Raw genomic sequence first — 20367 nt, 5'->3', positions numbered from 1 at the left:
CTTTTCAATACAGAAAATCAAGTGGTAAATGCAGCACGCAGTGGCTGGAAGATATCAAATGATTGACATTGAAATTGATATTTTTTGGTAATTAATATTTTTCCAAGGTTGTTTTGAATTTAACCACAATGTTGACTTTGTTTTTTTTTTAATTAATGAGACCAATGATGTATGTACATGTGATGATCTCTTAATGATACATTATGGGTTCACGTTTAAATGTGGTGGCCGTTGGGTTTGGGGGGTGACGAGTTGGGGGGGGGGGGGTCTGTATGACGACGCACTGCAATCCGATTACGCGCGCTCCAGACTGCTCATAAAAGTTAGTGCGCGCACACTGGAACTGTTCAGACTGAGCCGAGCCGCGGCACAACCAACGAGCGGATTCCTCCGTGACGCACCGAGGAGACCACACACGCATCCAAATTCACTCGGGAAGACGGGAAGTGTTCCAAAAGGATTTCTCCCCTCCACCTGATCTCAAAGCGCTTGGATATTTTCACAAGACACCTGAGGAGAATTCCATCCTCGCAACGCCGGATGAGATGCCATCAGTGATGCGCTGAAGGACCGACAATCAGAACCGAGAAGAAGCCGTTCCAAGCTTTTTTTTAACGCACGTCTGCAGATTTGCAACCCGGGATGTTAGCAGCCCACCTGATGGTCTAAAGGCGTGTTAATGCGTGGCAAGGGAGTGGGACACTTGCAGGTAAGAGCCCCACTTTGCATTGCACTCGCCACCTATATTGAATCAATACTGAAACAATTACCGGCAAAATGAGCGTTTAGCTGGTCAAGCCACGGAGAGAACACTAAATTATTCACTCACACCTGCAATTTATTAGTTGCGGGGAATTGACTTTTCTTTCTCGCTCTCCGAGCAGAGGAAGCCAACAGCAGATTATTTATTTATGGCAAAGCTGGCTCGCTAGTTTGATTTGCATTGCGAGTGACAGGCTCACACTTTTGACTTGCTTACTGCCCTATGTAAAAAGCTTATGCAAATGCAAGCAGTTCTCCTGTAGAGCGGCACAAGTTAACCTGCCTGGCTCCACCCTGGGACAAAAAAAGAAATAAAAAGAATAAAAGTCTATTCATTTGAATAATATTTCCTCTGGCTATGTGTAGGCGTGTCAAACCAATGGGGGCTGTAAAAGCCGCTCGGCGCTCCATTCATTTTAATTGTGATTTACCGATTTCACCTCCAGCCCAGTGGTCGCTCGCCTGTAGCAAATATGAGTCCTCTGATGATGAAATGTAGCGGCGGAGGCGCGCCAGACTGCCGCAGCTGCTATACTTGCTGCCACACATATAATAGCCATGATAAATAACAAGCGTGAGCAAATGAAAGAGAGAGAGAGCGGGTGGGACAATATGTATCCTGGCAACTGTAAAGCCGTATTAGTGAGAAGGTGCTTGAATGCCAGCCAAACTATTCTCTTGGCTATTAGGAAAGCACACGGAACATTCAAGTGTACCCGCTCGCTTCATTTCACTTGTTGCCGTTAGACAGGAGAAGAAGTGGCCTAAATGCGTGAGAAAATTTGACTAGAATATTGGAATGGGTACAAAAAAAAAAAAAACCATGGACGCTAGCGTTAGCATAAAAGGCTATGATATGGATCTGGATCCTTCTTAAATAAACGAGATGTTAATTGTACTCAACATCACTGGTATATTTGTTTTTGTTGGAGAGACTTTTTCATACGTTTTGGTTCAGTGAAGACTGGGAAAGCTTCCCACACACACAACCCCACGAGATCCATCCTGAACGTGTCGGGCAAGTCTTAATTGGAAATTTGTGGCCAGGTGTCCCAATATTTTGGCCCATTTTATGTACTATTCTCAGAGCACAACTGGCGGTCCTGGCGGGCTCCAATTAGCCGGAAGCGTGGTATTAGCAACGGCTCCTTCACTGTGAATGATGAGGGCTTGAACGCCGCGGGCTCAGCGCCTCGGGGCACGCTGGTTCTCATCCAGCTGGACGACACCGGCCAATGTCACCTTTTTTTTTTGTTGCTACCTCGCCAACTGCTCGCCATGCTTCCTACGCCATCGATACAGGTAACAACGGGCCGCGAACAGCTGTGCCAAGCAACGGCCTTTAGATTTGGTCCATTCTGACCTCCAAAGTGCTGCCCACTGGATATTTACTCTTCTTTGAAGCCATCTCTGCTAACCCTGGTGTGGAAAATCCGAAGAAATGAGCAAAACACCGGCAACCGGCGGCGCTTCCAGAGTCAACTCAATCATTTTTCCTATTTTCCGCTCGCTTTGCAACAGTGTCTTCTAAATCAAGACCGGTCGAAACTGCTAATTTCCATCGCGGGTCCCTCGGCGGGCAATCGGCGTAATAAACAAGCCAACACATCAGATAAGATCAAATGTGCTGTGAGTGTAAATGCCAGCTGTAAAACGCACGATGAAAACGAGCGTAAACACGCAAAGTTGGTTGATTAAACACAGTGGCGGCTCAAGGAGATGACTGACCAGTTTTGTTTATTAAACTCACTTCGCAACACGCAGCGGTTTGGGAGATAATGAGCAATTCTGAAAAAAATAAAAATCTTCAAGCTGTTTATTGCCACTCTTGTTTCAAGTTGACAGCCAAACAAAACAAAGAAGCAAAAGAGCGTTAGCTCTATTTCGCTTAATGGGGCATATTTCAGGTGTGGGGGCATTGCCCCCAGTCCCCCCCCAAACTACCCTAGCTCCGCCACTAGAATTTCAGGGTCTGATTGGCGCCCACTATGCATGCGTTTGATCTAAGTGGGGAAGCGAGGTCGCTGTCGCCCCCATCCGCCAAACCACGGGCGTTCACAATCCGTTTGATCTGGAGCGCCCTTCCGTCTCCCTCTGTTTCATTCCCACTAACACCTAATTCACCAGCAGCTCATTAAACTTCATCTTGGCAGAAATCAAGCACAAAGTCTGACTACGTACATTCTGGCCACATGACGGGGGGGGGGGCAGCTTGACCTTGGATGTGCCAATTGAAACCATTTTTTGAACAGTAGTTCAGAAATGCTGGGAGCAGGTCAACAGGATATTGAGTCCCAGATTGATTGTGGACTGGAAGGGTCACGGCCAACAAAATGGAGGGGGGGGGTGGGGTGAGCACACAAACTAGGATTTTGAGTCTTTGCAATGCCTGAATGGAATATGATGGAAGCTGCGTTACACCGGTCTGTCTCAACCCAGCTGGAAAGACACTTTGATGCACAGATGCGAGCACCCCCTACAAAGAATTCCTCGCTCATTAGAAGCCACTGATGAATATGTGGTTTATTCTTCTCTCCTTTGAGAACCGGGGCTTGACAATCTTTTTTTGTATGACGCGGTTTAAATATTAATTAGGACTGTTTGTGATGTGGAAAACATACAACTTGTGTACATTCAATCCACACGCGATAACGCTGAGCTATGCGGCTCACCGGGTCCACTCGGCCACGAGAGCAAGGGGGGGGGGGCGGTAACCTAAAGACTTGATAGTGGCCGCCTGTGGCTTCCAGTCTGACATCTCTCCCCCACTTATCTGGAAAATAAGCCATTTTAATTGCTTACACACAGAGCCCTATCAGGCCATGTAGTGAGCACCGAGATAAGGGTTACACCGAGTCAGGCATTAGTAACAGGATGAGAGGACCGCAAAAAAAAAAACAGAGCTGCGGGGTCCCCAAAGTAGCAGGAGTCAGGAAATAGCCATAGCCATCCTATTAATTTATAACCCGAGCCGCGATCTAGTTTACCGTCAAGGCACGGGGGGCACGGGAGACGGCCGTCGCCCGCCCTCTCGGAAATCCAGCGACTTTTAATGATGTCTTCACAAGGTGACGAGTGAAAAGTGGAGAAAAGGCAACAGACGCATCAGAAAATGACCCCGACGATCAGCATCGAGAAATATGCGTTGGCTATTAATCCCCGATCCTAATTAATCCCGCCACGGGGGATGCGCCGCGCTGACACCGAGGCAGAAATAATACGGCAAGGACACACAACATTTTGTCACCCCGGATGACAAAAGATGAGTCATTGTGTCGTCGCAAAGCTTGCGTGAAGCGGTTAGCGGGACGGCGCAAACGCGTGCGGGATTATTTCCTTGTCGTTCAATTTCCCCCGTGACGAATGCATCTTGATGAGAAAAACAAAACACATTCACACTTCTTTAGGCGTGTGTAAAGTCGCACAATGCGGATCCGACTCGGTGGCATTTGAACATGATTTGAAGTCAACGCGCGATATTGCCGGCGACTCCTCGCAAAGGTTTTCGGGGACGGCTGGAGTATCTCACTGTGTATTGTTTTGACCCGCGCGCCCCGCATGAAGAGCTAGTGAGCACAGTGGCTGAGTAAATGTCAGCTCCACTCGGCTTCTAATGAGACCAGAGACTAAGAAGAGCGCTGACACCATCATAGGCTCGGCGCTGAGAGGCTCATTTACATTCTGCCAGCCGACAGCCGGAGTTATGAAGGGGAGATCGGGGTGGGGGGGGGGTGAACACATTTGCTTTTGGCCTGCGGACGTTTTGTGTTTGGTTTTGCGCTGGCCAGAGCATTGGCTTTGGGAATGCCCCAAGGGGACGGCTCATTCATATTCTTATATTGGCAACGGACACGAGTATTCATAAAAAAAATAATAATAATAATAGTGTTGACCTTGATGGCTGTCATGTTAGTGGCTTTCAACTGACTGTTTGGCTAATGTATAATAACGACTTCAGTACAGTGGGTATTAAAAAATGGAAAAAAAAAAAGCCAGTTCAAGGTTTTTGTGGTATCTAAAGAAAAAACATTTCAAAATAAGTCAAAAGCAATCTTTTCAATAGTGGAAGTAAAAATAATTTGTCAATTTATAACTGGGTGTGCAGACTTGCGCAAACATGTTTACGTTTTATCTTCCCCTCCTGGAAAGTTAAATCAAATTTCAATTTCACAATAATCACGGAGCAACTTTAAAGTGATGGTGTGTTGACTATTATTTTTATTTTTCATGTTCACTCTAGGCTCAAGAATCAATTTTTGGATTCCTGTCTTGTGCCCATTAGCTGACTGATGAGACAGTCAGTGCTCGCCGTGCTACCTTTCCTAGGACTTGAGCCGAGGACTTGTTTGATCGCAGTGGCGAGCCGAATATTACATTTTCACTCTCTGTCAAGGGCGCTCGGCGAGTCACGTTCTCCGATAGTCAACTTGAACGCGGGGAAGGCCGAGGAACCAATTACGCCGCCGAGGCTCGAGGTGCGGGCGGCTAATTACACACACACCAAAAAATCCACGCTCACGTCGGCCAAACGATCCTCCATCTCAGTCATCCGTGCCAGTGTTGACGTAGACGTTGCTGAATGTGCGCCGCCGCGCTTGGCTGACTTTTTAATATAGTCAGACTATTAGCCATTTCCATCTTTACGCAGGACGACTTGGCTATCAACCAACGGAGACGTGTGGAAAAGGAAAGGGCACATTTATTGGGCCTTATTAGAGAACACAGAGCCGCATTTATGTCCAAACAATCTTTTCAGTGAGATAACCGTGAAAGGCTACAACAGCACAAGTCTCCTCAAAGTGCACATTGAGCAGTAATAAGGCATCGCAATCACTTGCGGGCAAGCGGCCGAAACAGTTTGCATATATAACATTGCGCTAATTGAACGGTTCCGACTTGGAGGTTTTTGAAGGAGGGCGGAATAAAGTGTCGTTCAAACTTTTTGCCTAATAGACCTGAGAGTTCCACTTTCTGCTGTTGTCAAGTTCAGTCTGGAAAATTGGCCAGAAAGTTAAAGCGCGATATGAACTTTAGGCTGACATTTAAAAGTGGTTGGAGGAAGGTAGTAGGATTAGCTGGCATGAAAAAAAAAAAGTCTGCCCGCCTGAAGAAGGGAAGAGGATCACAGCCGAGAACCGCAGAGCATATTTGATAAAAATCTAAATCAAGCAATTGTGAGATAATAAAACAGTACTCACAGGCATATATTCTTTATCCTCTGCAATGAATTAGGAATATTACTGAGCAGCTGTGACTGTTTAGATGATGGATGTGTTTTACTGCCCCCTTGGAGGCCAAGGCCAGAATGAGCCATATAAAATTGAAACAAAAAAATTAATTTCAATTTTACGATTTTACTTTTGGTGGTATGCCATAAAAATTAACGCCCACCCCCGCAATATTGCGATTACGATACAATATCAGATTTTTTATACATAAGTATTCTGGTGGCATATGTCTATGTTATAATGACAAGCGGCCCTGGTTGAGGTCATCAAAATGAGCTTTGTAGAAATACGTGGAAAAAGACCACAAATCCGCTCACAGTAACTTTTAAGGCCAGCCCGGCATTTTTCAAGGACGGACATTTGGCACTTGTTGATGTATTGTTGGCTTATGGAAGCTGATCCTGTTATCTACTTTGTGCAATGAGGCAGCAAAACCGTACGCACACTGCCTTAAACACACTTCTATCCGTTTTGACTGCAAAGCCGACTGAGCAAAGTCTGAGGGTCAGCGGGAAACGGAGTCGAGCGCAGCTTTCGGCCAGCCCAAGAGAGCGGCCTGCGTCTGGCTGGCGTTTTTGGAAACGGGAGCGCTGTCGCCTACCAGGCCTCTTTGCCTAACCTCATCTTTACGACAATGATTTAACAGCCCGCTCGAACCCGAGAGGGGATGCGGGACCTTTAACGTCAACGTTTGAAGGGACGGACAGCGGGGGGGGGGGGTTTGTAGTTTTAGCAAATGCGAAGAGTCATGTTTACCGTGGCACTTTTTAAGAGGGGAACACTGAGTGATAGTAATGAGCTCCGGGAGACTGGAGCGGGGCGGTCCGAGTCGGCACGCCGCCCAATTATCCGCCGGCACCTGTCGAAATGGTCGCGTGTGCGGTTGCGGCCCACCCCAAGCTCACCGCCGCACGACTACAATGACTTGATGTCACTCTGCTTGCCTCTTTCTATATTTGAAGTCCAGAAACACAAAACACGTTGTTGTTTTTTTTTTCATTCCACGGCACCCGAGGGGCCGCTAACTCCCCTTTCCGCGCTTATTACAGAGCCTGTTCGACTGCGGCGCGTTATACCGAGAGACATTCTTCATCACCGTTGCCACCCCATTTGAGGTCCGACTATTACGCCGACGTAAAAAAGCCCAACACGACGCCACACTTCCATTTTATGTTCTCGAGAACAAAAGCCGCAGCACCAATTAACACTGAAAGGCTTGGTGGCCATGTTTGAGAGGTCATTGGGTTGAGAACTAATTTAGTATTGTATCACGTCGGTGTCACTTAAATGCCGTCTTTCTTGCGAAATGTCCACAAATGATGGCACTAAAATAGCTAACACTCAGGAAATCGGGGGAAATGGAAGAAAATTGAAATTGTATATAAAATATAAATTGAAACAAATATAAAATGTAGGGGAAATTGAGTCGGGAGTTACGTTGATGAAATATACATCCATGAATTCTTTACATTTATATTCGAATCGATAGCACTCCTGAGTATATCCGCATATGTGGCCGACTTGATATGCGATGTAATAAGCCAGGTAAAAGCTAATAAAGTGTCTTTCCGTGGCTCGGAAATGCAATAACACGGGAGCCGGGCAATCAATTCTCGGAGCGGGTAACGTCACGATATTACACGAGGCGCTATTAAATCTGCATCTTGCATAAAGGCACAAACGAATCATAAGGTGATCGGTTAATACGGGCCAATAAAGTTAAACGCGGCTTGGTTTGAAATCGCCTTCGTTTGCGGTTAAATCACATCCAACGGGATTGGGACGAGTGATAAAAACATCCCGACCCCTGCGTCTTTTTCAGCGTTATTATGCATTTAATTGGCATTTATACGCCGCTAATCTGGGCCCCGAATCGTCTGCGATGGAGGAAGCATATTTTGGCATTTATTGTCATCCATTACATTTCCTGGACAAAAGCGGGGACCGGGGCCAGCCGGCGTGTAGTTAATCACTTCAATCCGCACGCAATCTGGTTGAGCCATCTTCGCCAGGCCTGCGGATCCATTAGCCCCGTCTCATTTGTGGGCAGCGCCGCCAGCCCATTAGTCGCGATACGCTCGGCTAGATTTGCGTGTCCTTCCATTTCAGCAAGTTGGCCGAGAAAATGGGAAAAGTTGGGGATTAATTCCAACTAATCCTGCATTTTTCTAGTGGCTTTAATTACTTGTTCTGGCCTCTGACACCCTGAATGGTCATCAGCGGTAGGTTGACTTTGGATAGCACTCAGGCAGTTAAAAGAAGGAAGGGGGGGAAAAAAAAAAGTCTTTACAGGGTCCGGTTTTCTTTTCTTGCTATTCATCTGAATGTTTTTTTATCTTATGACTGACCAGGCGGCAGTTCCTCCTCCGTACCTTCAGCTCAATTCAGTTTTCCCCGCTAGGAATATTGAACGGGACCGTGGAAATATGGCCTCCGAGGAGCTTCGCCGAGACCCTCGCCCCCTCCCCTTCCCACTTCGAGTCACGCGCAGTGCGAATGTGACCGCTGAGGCAGAGCGGCCTTTTCATAGCGCTAATGTCCGAAGCGGGCCCGAACGACCTCAATGAAAGCAATCTAATATCGCAAATTAGCCTGTCACTTAGCCGGGATTATACCCCTCGTGGGGGCCGGCGCTGAAATAACTCGAGCCTTGTTGCTCAGTCATGTAAAACAGAGGAGAGGGATGCAATTGAATATTTAATCAAACAAAACAGAATGTAATTAAATTGATCCCCTCACTTTGTCAGCCTCTTGCTCCGGCCACTTTGGCACCGGGAAGCCCGGCGGGGGGAAAACTGGCGTCGGGTGGCGTGATTGACAGAAGAGGGCACCGGGTGCGGGTGATTTGCTCGTCGCGTCGGCAGAGCTTGTCAGTCGTGTCGGTTGTTTGTGTTGTACAACGCAGACGCTCAAGGATATGAATACAACATTCGCACAAAGGCTGCAGATCAGTTTCGAACAACTGTGCACTGGCGGAGCTAGGATTTTTTCCTTGGGGAGGGGGGGGCAAGTATATTTAAGGGGCTTTATCAAAATTCTTTCAAAAATGCTGATATAGATTCACTACATGTTCTCGACGGGGGACGAAGTGGAAATCATGAAAAATCAGAAAGTTCCCAAAAGTCAATTATTTGGCCGGGCACCTGGGGTGGGCCAAGATTATTTCATATCTCGAGATGTTGAAGCAGTTACGTGGCTAAAAAACAACAACGGACTGATCGTGGAGCAAAATGATCCAATGAATGATGAAAGTCAAGCAAAAATGTAGTTGTAGCTGTCATTGGTTATCTTGGCTTCGACATGATTCGCAATCAATTCCCATTCCTATATGGGCCAATCATCTCGAAGAAAGTTGAAAGACCAACGAGCAATACGTCTTTATCTATCACACGAGTGACATTTCAAGCAACCCGCAGTGAACTTTTCCATTGAGCAGTTTTTCCTTGACGAGGCGCCGCGCACACGTTGACATTTCGACTTCCATTCGAAGCTCCTTAGCGACTCCTTTAATTACCTCTGCGACTCCGACTCACTGTTGGAAAATGTTCTCGGCGCAAAATTTCAAGCAAGCACTGAGCACGCACATTAACTGAGATCTTCAAATCATTCCGAGTTTCACGGGTAACCCGACTTTGCCTCACAATGATAAATTGGCCCCACGGCTTGTTTTTTGGTTTGTTTGTTTTTTGGGGAGGCTCGACGGTTCCTTCGGCTCATATCTTAGATCACTGTGGGTTTTTACTGCGAGCTGAAAATATTCAGACAGGATGTCATGGTGTATAAAGATATTACGTTGGTGACTCAAAAGCATTTACGCTTATCTCGGGCCATCTTGAATTTCGGCTTCTGTATGCAAACTACGCAAAGTGCGGCGTAGACTCCACGTCCTTGTCAAATGGACCGGGCGGGAGACATCAAACTTGGCATTTGGTGATGATAATTGGCTAACAGAGATAGCATAGCTTAGGAGCTAATTACAGATCGTCATAATTGCCTGTCAACGTCCCTCCTGTTGTCGCCGTGGAACGAGGGGGGTTCGCCGCACGCCTTAAAATAGATTTCCCTCGTGCCCCAACACCTCACGCTTCACCTTTTTCTTCTCATCAACGCAAGCGACAGCCGGCGCACTGCCCCCCCGCCCCCCATGGACCCCGCCCCCTCCCACCCCCCACAGTTATTGGCTGCAGTAATCTGATGTGGGAATTCGGGGGATTCCGATCACACGCAGTCAAAGTGCACACATCTGAAATCATTATTTTGTCACCGGAACAGAACTTAGATGAGAAAGTCTCTGTGTCCTCCAAGGTGAATTTGTTGTAAAAAAAATTTTTTTTATCTTTGTGCCAATAGCGGCCTGTCGTTCATTCGCTAGGACAGCGAGAGTTTGGTCAAGATTTTTAGGATTAAATTGAACACGAAGGCGGAGATCGTTTGACTGTTGCGGTTTGAACGAGGGCGAGCTCTCGGGTAGCGTCTCGCTGTTGTGTTAGGGAAGGTCGCCTTGGTGGTTAAACTCTCGAGTAAGGGCATGCGGCGCCGGTGTCAGTTGACAGCTTCTTCGGACCAAATGGGATGGCAATTAATTTGACTTTCATATGCGACACGGGCGGTGCACCGCGTGGGCAGTGTTGCCTCGCAGCAAAAATTTGCTTGCATCTAGCATTTGACATTTTGCCGTAAAGATGATGACACCTAAACAAGCGGACTTTTTATTTTTATTTTAAATCGAGGTAGTTAAATTACTCGAGGACTTGTCTCATCCTGTGTTCATTGATTGTATAGAATGTAATCCTGCCACCTACTGGCCTGGCGTGCACATTGCGGTCTTTTTTTGCTGGTCTACGGGAATGGGATTTATCGCTCAAAAATATTCTGATCTCACATTATTACAGGAAACGATAACATCTAATCGGGGGTAAGAAAGATCGTCCTTGCAGACCGTCCGTTCATCGATTTGCGATGTGACGTCTGGGCACTGATACGAATAGTCATCCGGAGATAATCAGATACGAGCAGCGGATCACAAGCGAAGGCCCGAGGAGTTGAGCGAGGCTCTTTTGAGCGGGCCGCGTCCCTCTCGTCGCGTTTGCCGAACGACCCTGCAGGCTGGTGTGTAATGATTTGATTAGCAAGCCATCAGAGCGATGCGCTAAAGCATTGCTCCTTTTCTAGACTGGAGGTCACGCTTGAGAAAGCGCCGTGACAGCTGTCTCGTCTCGCCATCGCAGCGAGTCGACACGTACGTGGCGGCTCGGGGGCTCGGCGGAGGCGGGCGACAAAGCGCCGGGCCGTTGTCTGGAGCGCTTCCGTCCTTGACTGTCAGCTGGGAACATCTGTGTTTTGGCAAATGAGCCATGTTTGTTCTCAGATGGAGCAATCGTCTCCCCGCAGCCGTCCGAGGTGACAGTCTCAGTCACGCTCCGAGTAAAGAGTGAGATAGAAGACGGAAGGGAAGGAAGGGGAGGAGGTAAATCCCTGTGTCGAATCCGGCTGCGGAAAGCGAGAAGGGAAAGTCCAGCTTTTTCGCCTTCTGCACCCGCCACGCAATCTCGGGGATACTGCGGATTACCGACTCGCCTTTGCGTATTTCCGCCGTTTTGATCCCTCCTATTGAGAGGGGAAGCGAAAATTGAATCTTACACTTTTTTAAATGTTTACTGACTTGAGTCTAAAGCGCATGAGGGTTTACTAGTAAAGCTGATTTGCAAGCAAGATATTTCCAGAAAGCGTGTCGCGCTCGGGAGGAAAATATCACTGGAAAGAAATGGCCGCCCCTCTTGGGTTCATGTGTTGAGCTTATCAAAGATGACAGTCCAAAATCAAATACGAGCGCATAGTGATTATCTACAATGGAACCTAAACACTGCCGGATATAGTCAAATACATCTCCAGAAATACTCCCTCAGTATAATCTACTTTTATTTTTTGCTCTAAATGTCTTTCCAGACTACCAAAAGCAGGCAAAGGAGTGAATTCACCAATTTCCTCATCCTTGACAAACATCTTCTATTATTAGGCCAAGGTCGAAAGCGTCCGTTTCTGGCTAATGAAAAACATCAGCGCAAGGAAAAACGTGTGACACAAATGGGACAACAAAGAAGGAAAGAGGTCAAGGCTCCCAATTCGGTGTGTTGGGCCCAACCAAATAGCTTCAACTCACTTTGCTCTTAAAGGCACACTGACATTAATGTTTCAGTAGACAGTAACGATTGCCTTCTCTTTTTGATTTAATAACGTGAACAATGTGAGGTTTGTTCCACCAATGTGCAAAGCCTCATTCTGCTGGCAGGCCGGAATGAAAGAAGGCCATCATAAAGACACTGGGGATGTTTTAGCTTCATCCCGCTTGAATCGTATCACATGGTTGACACGTTGAAAGGAAATCCGACATCTACAATGCAGCTAATCTGTGACTAAAGGATAAAAGTCCAATCGCCACATGAATCTGAGCGCATAAATGTACCGGTGCTACAGAGGCAGAAGCAATGAAAACATAATACAAAAAAAAAACATATTATTCTCTATGGAGGTGATGATTTGCATTTGAAAGTTCCCGACAAGCACAGTTGACATAACAGAGGGGGGGTTGCTTCTACTGGCAGCAAAAGGAATAAAACACTTATGTTAATTACTTTTTCTATTCAACGTGTGCGCAAGTCATTTTCTCATTTGGTTGCCATTGTAATTTTTGTCAATCATCACACATGCGCAACGGCGCTCACGGAATATTCAACACGGGAATGCTGTTGTTGTGCACTGCAACGGTTCGTATTCATTCCGGAACGGCCTTGTCATGTTTACCATGTTCCGTTAGTTGACCGATTTAGCTCAAGGAGATCGGAGAGTCATCAAAACTCAAATGAATTTCAAAGTTGCGCCTTTTGCTCGACAGTATATCCAAGGTCGGTTCTAACGGATCGAGTTATTTCGTGTTTGCTGTTGTGTTTTTGGGGCTATCCTAACAAAAGCCGTATTACAAGGTCGAACTCTAAAGCGCCGGGAGTTCTACCAAAGCTGCAGCGACTCCAATGACACATTCAGGGACAATGGCGAGCCATTTGTAGAATCGCAGCCCGGCCGGAGATGGGCCGCCATCAAATGATAGCGCTGGGCGCAGGCATGTACTTTGTCACCGATGACCCTTTTTTCACCGAGACTCTCATTGACCGAGCTGCAAAACATGGGCTATAAATCTGGACGTGTGAAGGTGAACGTTGACGGCCGACCTGCTTCGACCAGTAGGCCAATAGGAAGCTATCGCTATTATTACGGTGCGATTTTGACACAGCGTTCGATCTGGCGTCCGATGAAATGTATAAAAAGAAAAATCAGCTCACGTAACACTCCGAAATAATTAGCTATGCAAATAACACGAGAATCCCTCCGAGGTTCAGACAATCTATATGTCAATGAGCCACCCAGATAAGAGGCGGGCGTTGGTAAGTAAGGCATCAACGCAGCTTGTAACTTTGCACGCTCGCACCATTCGATACCGAGCCTCTTCCAGTAATTACTGCGCCGCATCCCGTGTTTGTTTTTTTTATTGTTTTTGCGTTTGAAACTAGATCGCTGTCTGTCAAAGATTACGCACGGCGTGCCAGATGGTTGATGCGCGGCGGTCCAAGTCGTACTTCACACTTACTTTAGAGGGCAAAGATAATTGTGGCGAGTCGTTATCGAAGCCTTTCCGTGCGTTTTCATTTGGTCACCAGGATTCAGTAGTTGAACTCCACTCGGGCTGAGCAATGAATTTGATTCATTGAAATGAGAATTTGACGAGCGGATGTTATTGAAAATACAACAAAAATAATACTTTGTAGGAAGAATTTGTTTTCATCTAAATTGCTAGCTTAAAGCCGATGAGCATTCGAGATCAATACTCTCGGGTATATATTGTTAATGATCTGTGATAAAAATATATATATATTATTTTTCTTGCTATCATTTTTATTCCGATTATTACACTTGTGACTATTTTCAGTTTTTTCTTTTGGGTTATATTCAAGGTTACGTTTTGACAGGTGAATCAACACTAACTTGAAATCTCAGACGATGGCTTTTTTTTTTTTTTCCAATTTCACAACGGACTGTTTCCATTTGCCAGGATGAGTGAGCGACACGCGCAGGTTGGAAGCAAAGGGCTCTTACTGGTCATGGTGCTCGCTATCAGCCTCTGGGACATGTCGGAGGGCGCGACGGGTGAGTACATTTACCGTCGTCCTCCTCAACACATCGCCGGGGAAACCAGTGGGTTAAATAAAAAGCCATGCCGCAAATTTGAGAAGATCATTTCATGTCTGGCGTTTTAATAAATATACGAGCATAAGATTAGCACAATCCTAAATTTTGTTTTGGTGGCCAAATCCAATTGAGCAGGGTGACTTTGCCCTTAATTATTCCAAATGTCAAAGGGCACTTTAGAGGATTTTCATTCAGCCTCAGACGTATTGGGATTAGACACGGCCGCGGAACGGCTACTCATTTAAAAGAAGGAACGTAAGCGTGTGCAAATGGAGCCATGAAGAAAGCTTTATATTCCGCGGCGCATGCTTAAAGATTAGCAGGGAGCAACACCCTCAGGCTTTCCGTGTTGCTTTTACTCTTTGGATGATGGGGGAGTTTACATTGATATGTCAATCATATCCAGTATCATCTATAGACAAGAGTTTTAGTACTCAGAATAAAACTAAAAACAAAACCCAGCTAAGGTACGTTAGCGTCACAGGTTGCCTCAGTGTGATAAAACCGCCAAAGACCGCTAAGCTGCATCTCTTTACCGAGCGACCGGATGCGAAGAAGTTTTAAACACGCCAACGGTGCTTTACACCACACGCAAAAAAAAATACACCCCTTTTGGTAATCTGAGCTAATTGTATCGAGTCCGACTCCACTCAATCCCTCCATCATTAATTTAAGAGTGTTGTCAAGCTTTGTAAACCCGGCGAGATCAATTACGGCAAGTTGGTAAGACTACAAGTGGAGGCCAAGCCACACGTTTGATCGCCGGGCGGCCGCGTGTAATTGGTGGCATGCGGGCGTCGCTCCTTGCGGACGGGATGTCCATTTGCGAGCGTGATAGATACGCACCTCTCTCGCTTTTGTCGACCAATTAGGCGGCGGCGTGCCTCTTTGATGTGCTCGCCTTTGACTGGCGGGGACTCGCACTCGAGGCACTCATCATTTGAGCGGGAAGTGGATGCGAGTAATCTCGCATGCTATTTCTCCCTGATAACCATCGCGGCCCGCTAATTTCCCTTGTGCCTTGTGTCTGTGGCTGTAAACCAGTTGTAATTCAGAGCATGAAACCAGCCCAGCACAAATCCAAAACACGCCAAATTAATTTGTTCCCCGAGAAGAAAGAATGGAAGGAAGATTTTCCTCTTTGCTGAAAAATAGGTCAAATCGATTCAATGGAGACCTAACTGAAATGTCGGGGAACACGTGTGTGAATGATGGGATTGTGTGTTTATGACTAACGCGACTTTGATCACATTGTACTCGACTACCCCAGAAAAAAAAAAAATCGATCCTTTAATCAGAATTGAGTTGAAGTACTCACATTGACGACTAAAGTACAAGAATTCCAGTTTGTTTACAAAAATGAAGTCAGCGAAGTTATTATTTTTTTATTTTTCGAGCAAAGCTATACAAAGTATAAATTATATAAGTATAAATCTACATTTAAAGAACCGCAGTAATTCTAAAACCACCAATTTGCCATATGATACAAATAAAATAGTGGGATATTAATTATGCATCGTCTTGCGTTCTACTCTTTAACATTTATATCAATTTTATCGCCTCAAGCAACACTTACCAATATTTGTTCAATATGAGCATGCATCTGTGAATTATTCATAGCACGCGCGGCACAGACAATTCCTCTGCATGAGCGTCGTAAATGGCACAAAACAGTGTTTACGATTCCATTATCGTTCCCATCAGTTCCTGTGAACAATGCAAAGTTGGCATCATTTGCAGTTTCCTCGCCCTCTCCCGAGACCAAACGGCACGTACGGCCAGTATTTTCAGCACCGCGTGGCAAAAAAAAAAAAAAAGAAAACAACTCAATGAAAGCAATCTCGGTTCAAGGGATTCAGCGAGACGCCTTCCTTGTGAAAAAACAAATACGTTCGCGGTGGGTATCAAGTTCACACTGCAGGTACTTCATGGGATGCGATCCAAAGTGGAGTGAGGGGCATGTCACAAAAAAAAAAGAAAAAAAAATAAAGCTGAGTGAAGAATGAGTCACAGTGACTCACGCAGCGGTATTTGAATTTCACTTTGACGCTGAGAAACGGTTTGGTCTCCACTTCTAAATCAGAACGAAAAGGAGGAACTTAAAGTCGTCGTGTTAAAATGAATACTTTACATTCCCGGCGCGGAATGCGGCCCAAACATCATCATGTGACTTCCTTATGCATCGCGACATCATGATGTAAACATTCAAACGCATTCCGAAGCCACGCCGCGGTTTTGCCGCGTCAGCGGTCAAAACGGGCATCACAAGCCGGGCCGGGCTATACCGTCAAACCTTTGGCAGGTGGTCTTCCTAAAGTTACAAAACGCTTACTCACGCTCTGCCCACCGAGGCGTGAAAGACAAACGCACCCGCGGCAAGTCGAGCGGCTTAAATGTTTGCTCGACAAGCGTTGCCAGAGTCTCTCAAAAGGCTGCCGCGCTGTTCCCGATTGGATACGGGAGCTCTTGTCGGATGCCCGCTCTGGCGTTTGAATGTATTTGCAAAAACCGAGTTTGGAAATGCAAATGTAAAAGTGCCCACTCGGTGATGAAAATTTCAGGAGACCTCACATTCAGATGAGATCATCAATTGGATGGATAAAAAGGTTCCAAAAAAAAAAAAACACACAAATCAAGGTAACCGGATGCTTTAAAGTTCCGAAGCGGAGATAATTAGGACAGCGATCGGATTCTTCAGTTTATCATGGCGGAAGTATCTTCAGAAAGACGCCTCATGAAAATGTCACAAGCAGTTAATAGAGGAAGGAGCCGTTGAGGCTTCTAAATAATTCAGACAATGGAGCGTGATCTGGAAATTGGCTCCAAGTTCTGCAGCGCTGCACTTTTGCCGTTAGCATATCGGACCGCCGCTCGGGCCGGAATTGCTTCTGTTCTACAGTTACTGACTGGATTGGAAAAAAAAAAAGAAAAAAAAGATTGTTTACGTCAATTGCAGTTACTTAGAGAGCTACTAAATTCATAACGTCACATAATCAATGAGAAGCATTCCCATGGCAACAACCAACAACGCCGCTCATTCCCCCCCCTCGCCTCGAACTCATTTAAGATCAATTGACTTTATTGCGTATCGCGGCTTTCCACGGCACGGATTAGCCGCTCGACGAACTGTCGGCGGCGTGATAGATGCGCAACTATTACGGGGAATTACAGATGGTAGCCATTTTTTATTGAATGATGCTTACAAGAAAATCGGGCCTGGTACGAGGGGAGAGTCCTTAAAAGAAAATGGCCTGTCTCCTTTGGCGAGTATTAGCACTGCGCCAGATGAAAGAGGTGTTGTAAAGGCCCGAGAGAGAAGCACTTACGGGACTCAATCCAAGGCCATGAGTGGAGAGTAATAATTTACTACACGGCGTAGGATTAAACACTGATTGTTCCCTCTCTGTCTCTCTCCAGCAGCGCAACACGTTCCCACGGGCACCTGCGAGGTGGTCGCCTTGCATCGCTGCTGCAACAAGAACAAAATCGAGGAGCGCTCGCAAACCGTCAAGTGCTCCTGTTTTCCGGGCCAAGTGGCCGGAACCACCAGAGCCGCCCCTTCCTGCGTAGACGGTAGGTTTGCCACCATTTACCCTACGTTTGTTTTGAAATGGAGGACGTGGATGATTTATAAAGGGGCGGAATTAGTCTGGTGAGTGACGTGGGTGTCAGAGATTAAAATGGCTGCTTATTATGTGTTTGTTTTCTATTTGGTTTTATCACTCTGTCTTTAGTCTACTGGCATTGTTCCAAGTGTGGCCCAAAAAAAAAAAAAAAAACTTTAACGCACAACTTAAAGTAATATATCAGCTCTAATGGTTTCCTTTAATGACAAACGTGTCTCTTAACATGCTAATGTGTCCGACCTCAAGCTCTGCACAAGCGGCGAACGACTTGGCTTTGGTCGAGCTTTCTTTCGAAACTCCGGATCCAATTGTGTTTGACCTATTCCTTGACATTTTAGTATTGACATTTTCTGCAAATTAGAGCTGGGAGACACCGGCTACAGTTTAGCGCTTGCCGGGTGTTCTCAGCAAAAGTGACCAGCACTTAACCTTTTAATTATTCCTTTTTTTTCTCCGAGATGGAATTACCTTTAACTGCGCTCTGCGTGAGTCTGCCTCCTCCCGATAAATCATCGCACGAGGCTCCGTCGGCGAGTAAAGCTTCGAGAATAGCCCTTGGACTAACTTACATTGTGAAAACATTCATCGTTAGCTCACTGGTATATTTAACGCCGTCTCCGATTTCAAACGAACAAACTTCCGACATTTTCGACTGCATGAGCCACCGCTCATTATCGTCTTGTTAATGAACGAGTTCAAGGTCAAAGCCATTGGCGGGTATCTCTCGCAGCCGCAACGAAAATAAATGACTAAACAACGTACTTCCAGATGTTTTCAGCCATCATCTTCACATCATTAAGCGTTAACTGAAACACACGCAATGGACTCTTTGTTGTTATCATTTGACAAGGAACCTCAGTAGCTTTTGTTTCGTTTTTTTTAAACAGCCATCTGCCCGCCATTGACCCTTTGTACAATTTCCGCCGCAGTGGTGCTCGATAAGCTATAAAGTGTGTGTGATACAAATTGATTTCGGTATCATTTCGGTGCAATTTACTCTATTGCGGCTGCGGTGTTATGCGCAGATGATAGCAACCATCATCCCCCGCTAATGCTAAATGAAGGGGATGTGTAATATCGATAATGGCTTCTGTAATAGGCCACGCCGTCGTTGGGGGGGGGGCAGCTTTATTCCGCGTTCAAGAAGGTTGAAGCGGCACCTCTCATTGGATTCTTCGAGTGTACGGATGTTGCCACCCGAGAGTCTCATTTAGCAAAGCTGCAAAAACTGCATTTCATTTGTCGAGGAAACGGATTTAAGATCCAGCTTCACCCTTGACCCGAAAAAGCCGTCGGCCTAAAAATGAAGTGTCGACGTGTCTTACAGCCTCCATAGTGGAGCAGAAGTGGTGGTGTCAGATGCACCCGTGCCTTGACGGCGAGGAATGCAAAGTCCTTCCCGATCTGAAGGGTTGGAGCTGTGCAACGGGGAACAAAATCAAAACCACAAAGGTGAGATTCTGGGCCGGTCTGTTTAACTTGTTGAATGTGACCTTACGTGTGCTCGGACAAAGTCAACAAGCTTCTCTTGTGTTTCTTGGGGGCCACGGCGGGTTGAAAACGAGCTAATGTTTGCAGTGGAGCCTCCGGGGGCCTCCAATCAATGGGCTGCCATGTCTCCTTAGCACTTTGAAGACACTTTGATCACCTAAACTGGCCAACGACTCGCTCCAATTACCTGCTTTTAACGTTGTAACACGACGCCCGTATCCTTCAGCGTGTTATGACGAGCCATAGACTTCGCTTTTGTCTCTCTTCATGTACTTAATTATTTAAAGTGTCCACACCACACCTGCCTGGAGCTGGCAGCCTGGAGCCTAGAGCTATTGATTCGGTGACTTGTCGGGATAGATACACACTAGGTTTTGTCGCGGAGAATGCAGAAGTTTGGAATTATAATAATTAGGTCTGAATTAATCTTTTGCTTTTTTTTTTTTTATTAACATGGAATGATGGGGAAGATTTCTGCCGATAGGGACCAACTTTGGTAACCACATACTTCACCAGGGACTCCAGGTGAGATATTTCGCTGTAGCTCATTGACACCTATTTAGCATTTATGACATTTCACAGTCTCAGTGTGAGTCATAAATCTGTCATAAATCCCCTCGGAGGGTCATAAATCAGTCAAATACGTCAGCGAGTCATAAATCAGATTACAAAAATAATGCAAACTAATATGTAATTATCAGCAGCGACGCATTAAAAAAAATCCATTTTGATTCTCATCCACCACCATCTTATTGTCAAACTCTCTGACCTGCGCTTAACTGTGTCATCACGACAATAAGCATAATGATGAGTTGCGTTTATATTTGCTTCTACGCCTGTCCATCAAAATGCCAACCGGTTCGCGGCACAAAAAAAAAAAGGTTGCACTTCTGTACGTTTGAATCGCTCGCATCATCCGTTAAGTGTTTACAGAGTCGAGTTTGCAGTTTCTCAGCTTTCCAATTCCCGCTGACATTCCAGGTGTATTATGGCCTAATAATCCCGCCTGCAGCTTTAAA

General features: G+C 46.0%; 2 protein-coding genes across 5 annotated transcripts in view; one reads left to right on the top strand and one right to left on the bottom strand.

Annotated features, from left to right (window-relative positions):
- syn3 (synapsin III) overlaps positions 1 to 20367 on the bottom strand; it is an 84145-nt gene that overhangs the window by 40893 nt on the left and 22885 nt on the right. The window lies entirely within an intron of this gene.
- On the top strand, positions 326 to 19851 carry LOC147040319 (chemokine-like protein TAFA-2). 3 transcript variants are annotated; one of them, XM_085902136.1, is made up of 5 exons: positions 326 to 709; positions 14095 to 14189; positions 17652 to 17804; positions 19185 to 19309; positions 19819 to 19851. In XM_085902136.1, exons 2-5 carry the CDS (start codon positions 14096 to 14098, stop codon positions 19846 to 19848), a joined length of 402 nt encoding a protein of 133 aa, XP_085758262.1. In that variant the 5' UTR covers positions 326 to 709; position 14095; the 3' UTR covers positions 19849 to 19851. The 3 variants fall into 3 exon arrangements, with proteins under 3 accessions (XP_085758262.1, XP_085758260.1, XP_085758261.1); XM_085902134.1 differs by having other exon boundaries at positions 17649 to 17804; XM_085902135.1 differs by lacking the exon at positions 326 to 709 and having other exon boundaries at positions 14023 to 14189; positions 17649 to 17804.

This window comes from Syngnathus leptorhynchus, chromosome 21, assembly GCF_054491065.1.
Source record: "Syngnathus leptorhynchus isolate UIUO chromosome 21, UIUO_Slep, whole genome shotgun sequence".
Classification (NCBI taxonomy): Eukaryota; Metazoa; Chordata; class Actinopteri; order Syngnathiformes; family Syngnathidae; genus Syngnathus; species Syngnathus leptorhynchus.
The sequence above is the reverse complement of the archived record's forward strand: the minus strand, read 5'-3'. Positions and strand labels throughout refer to the sequence as shown.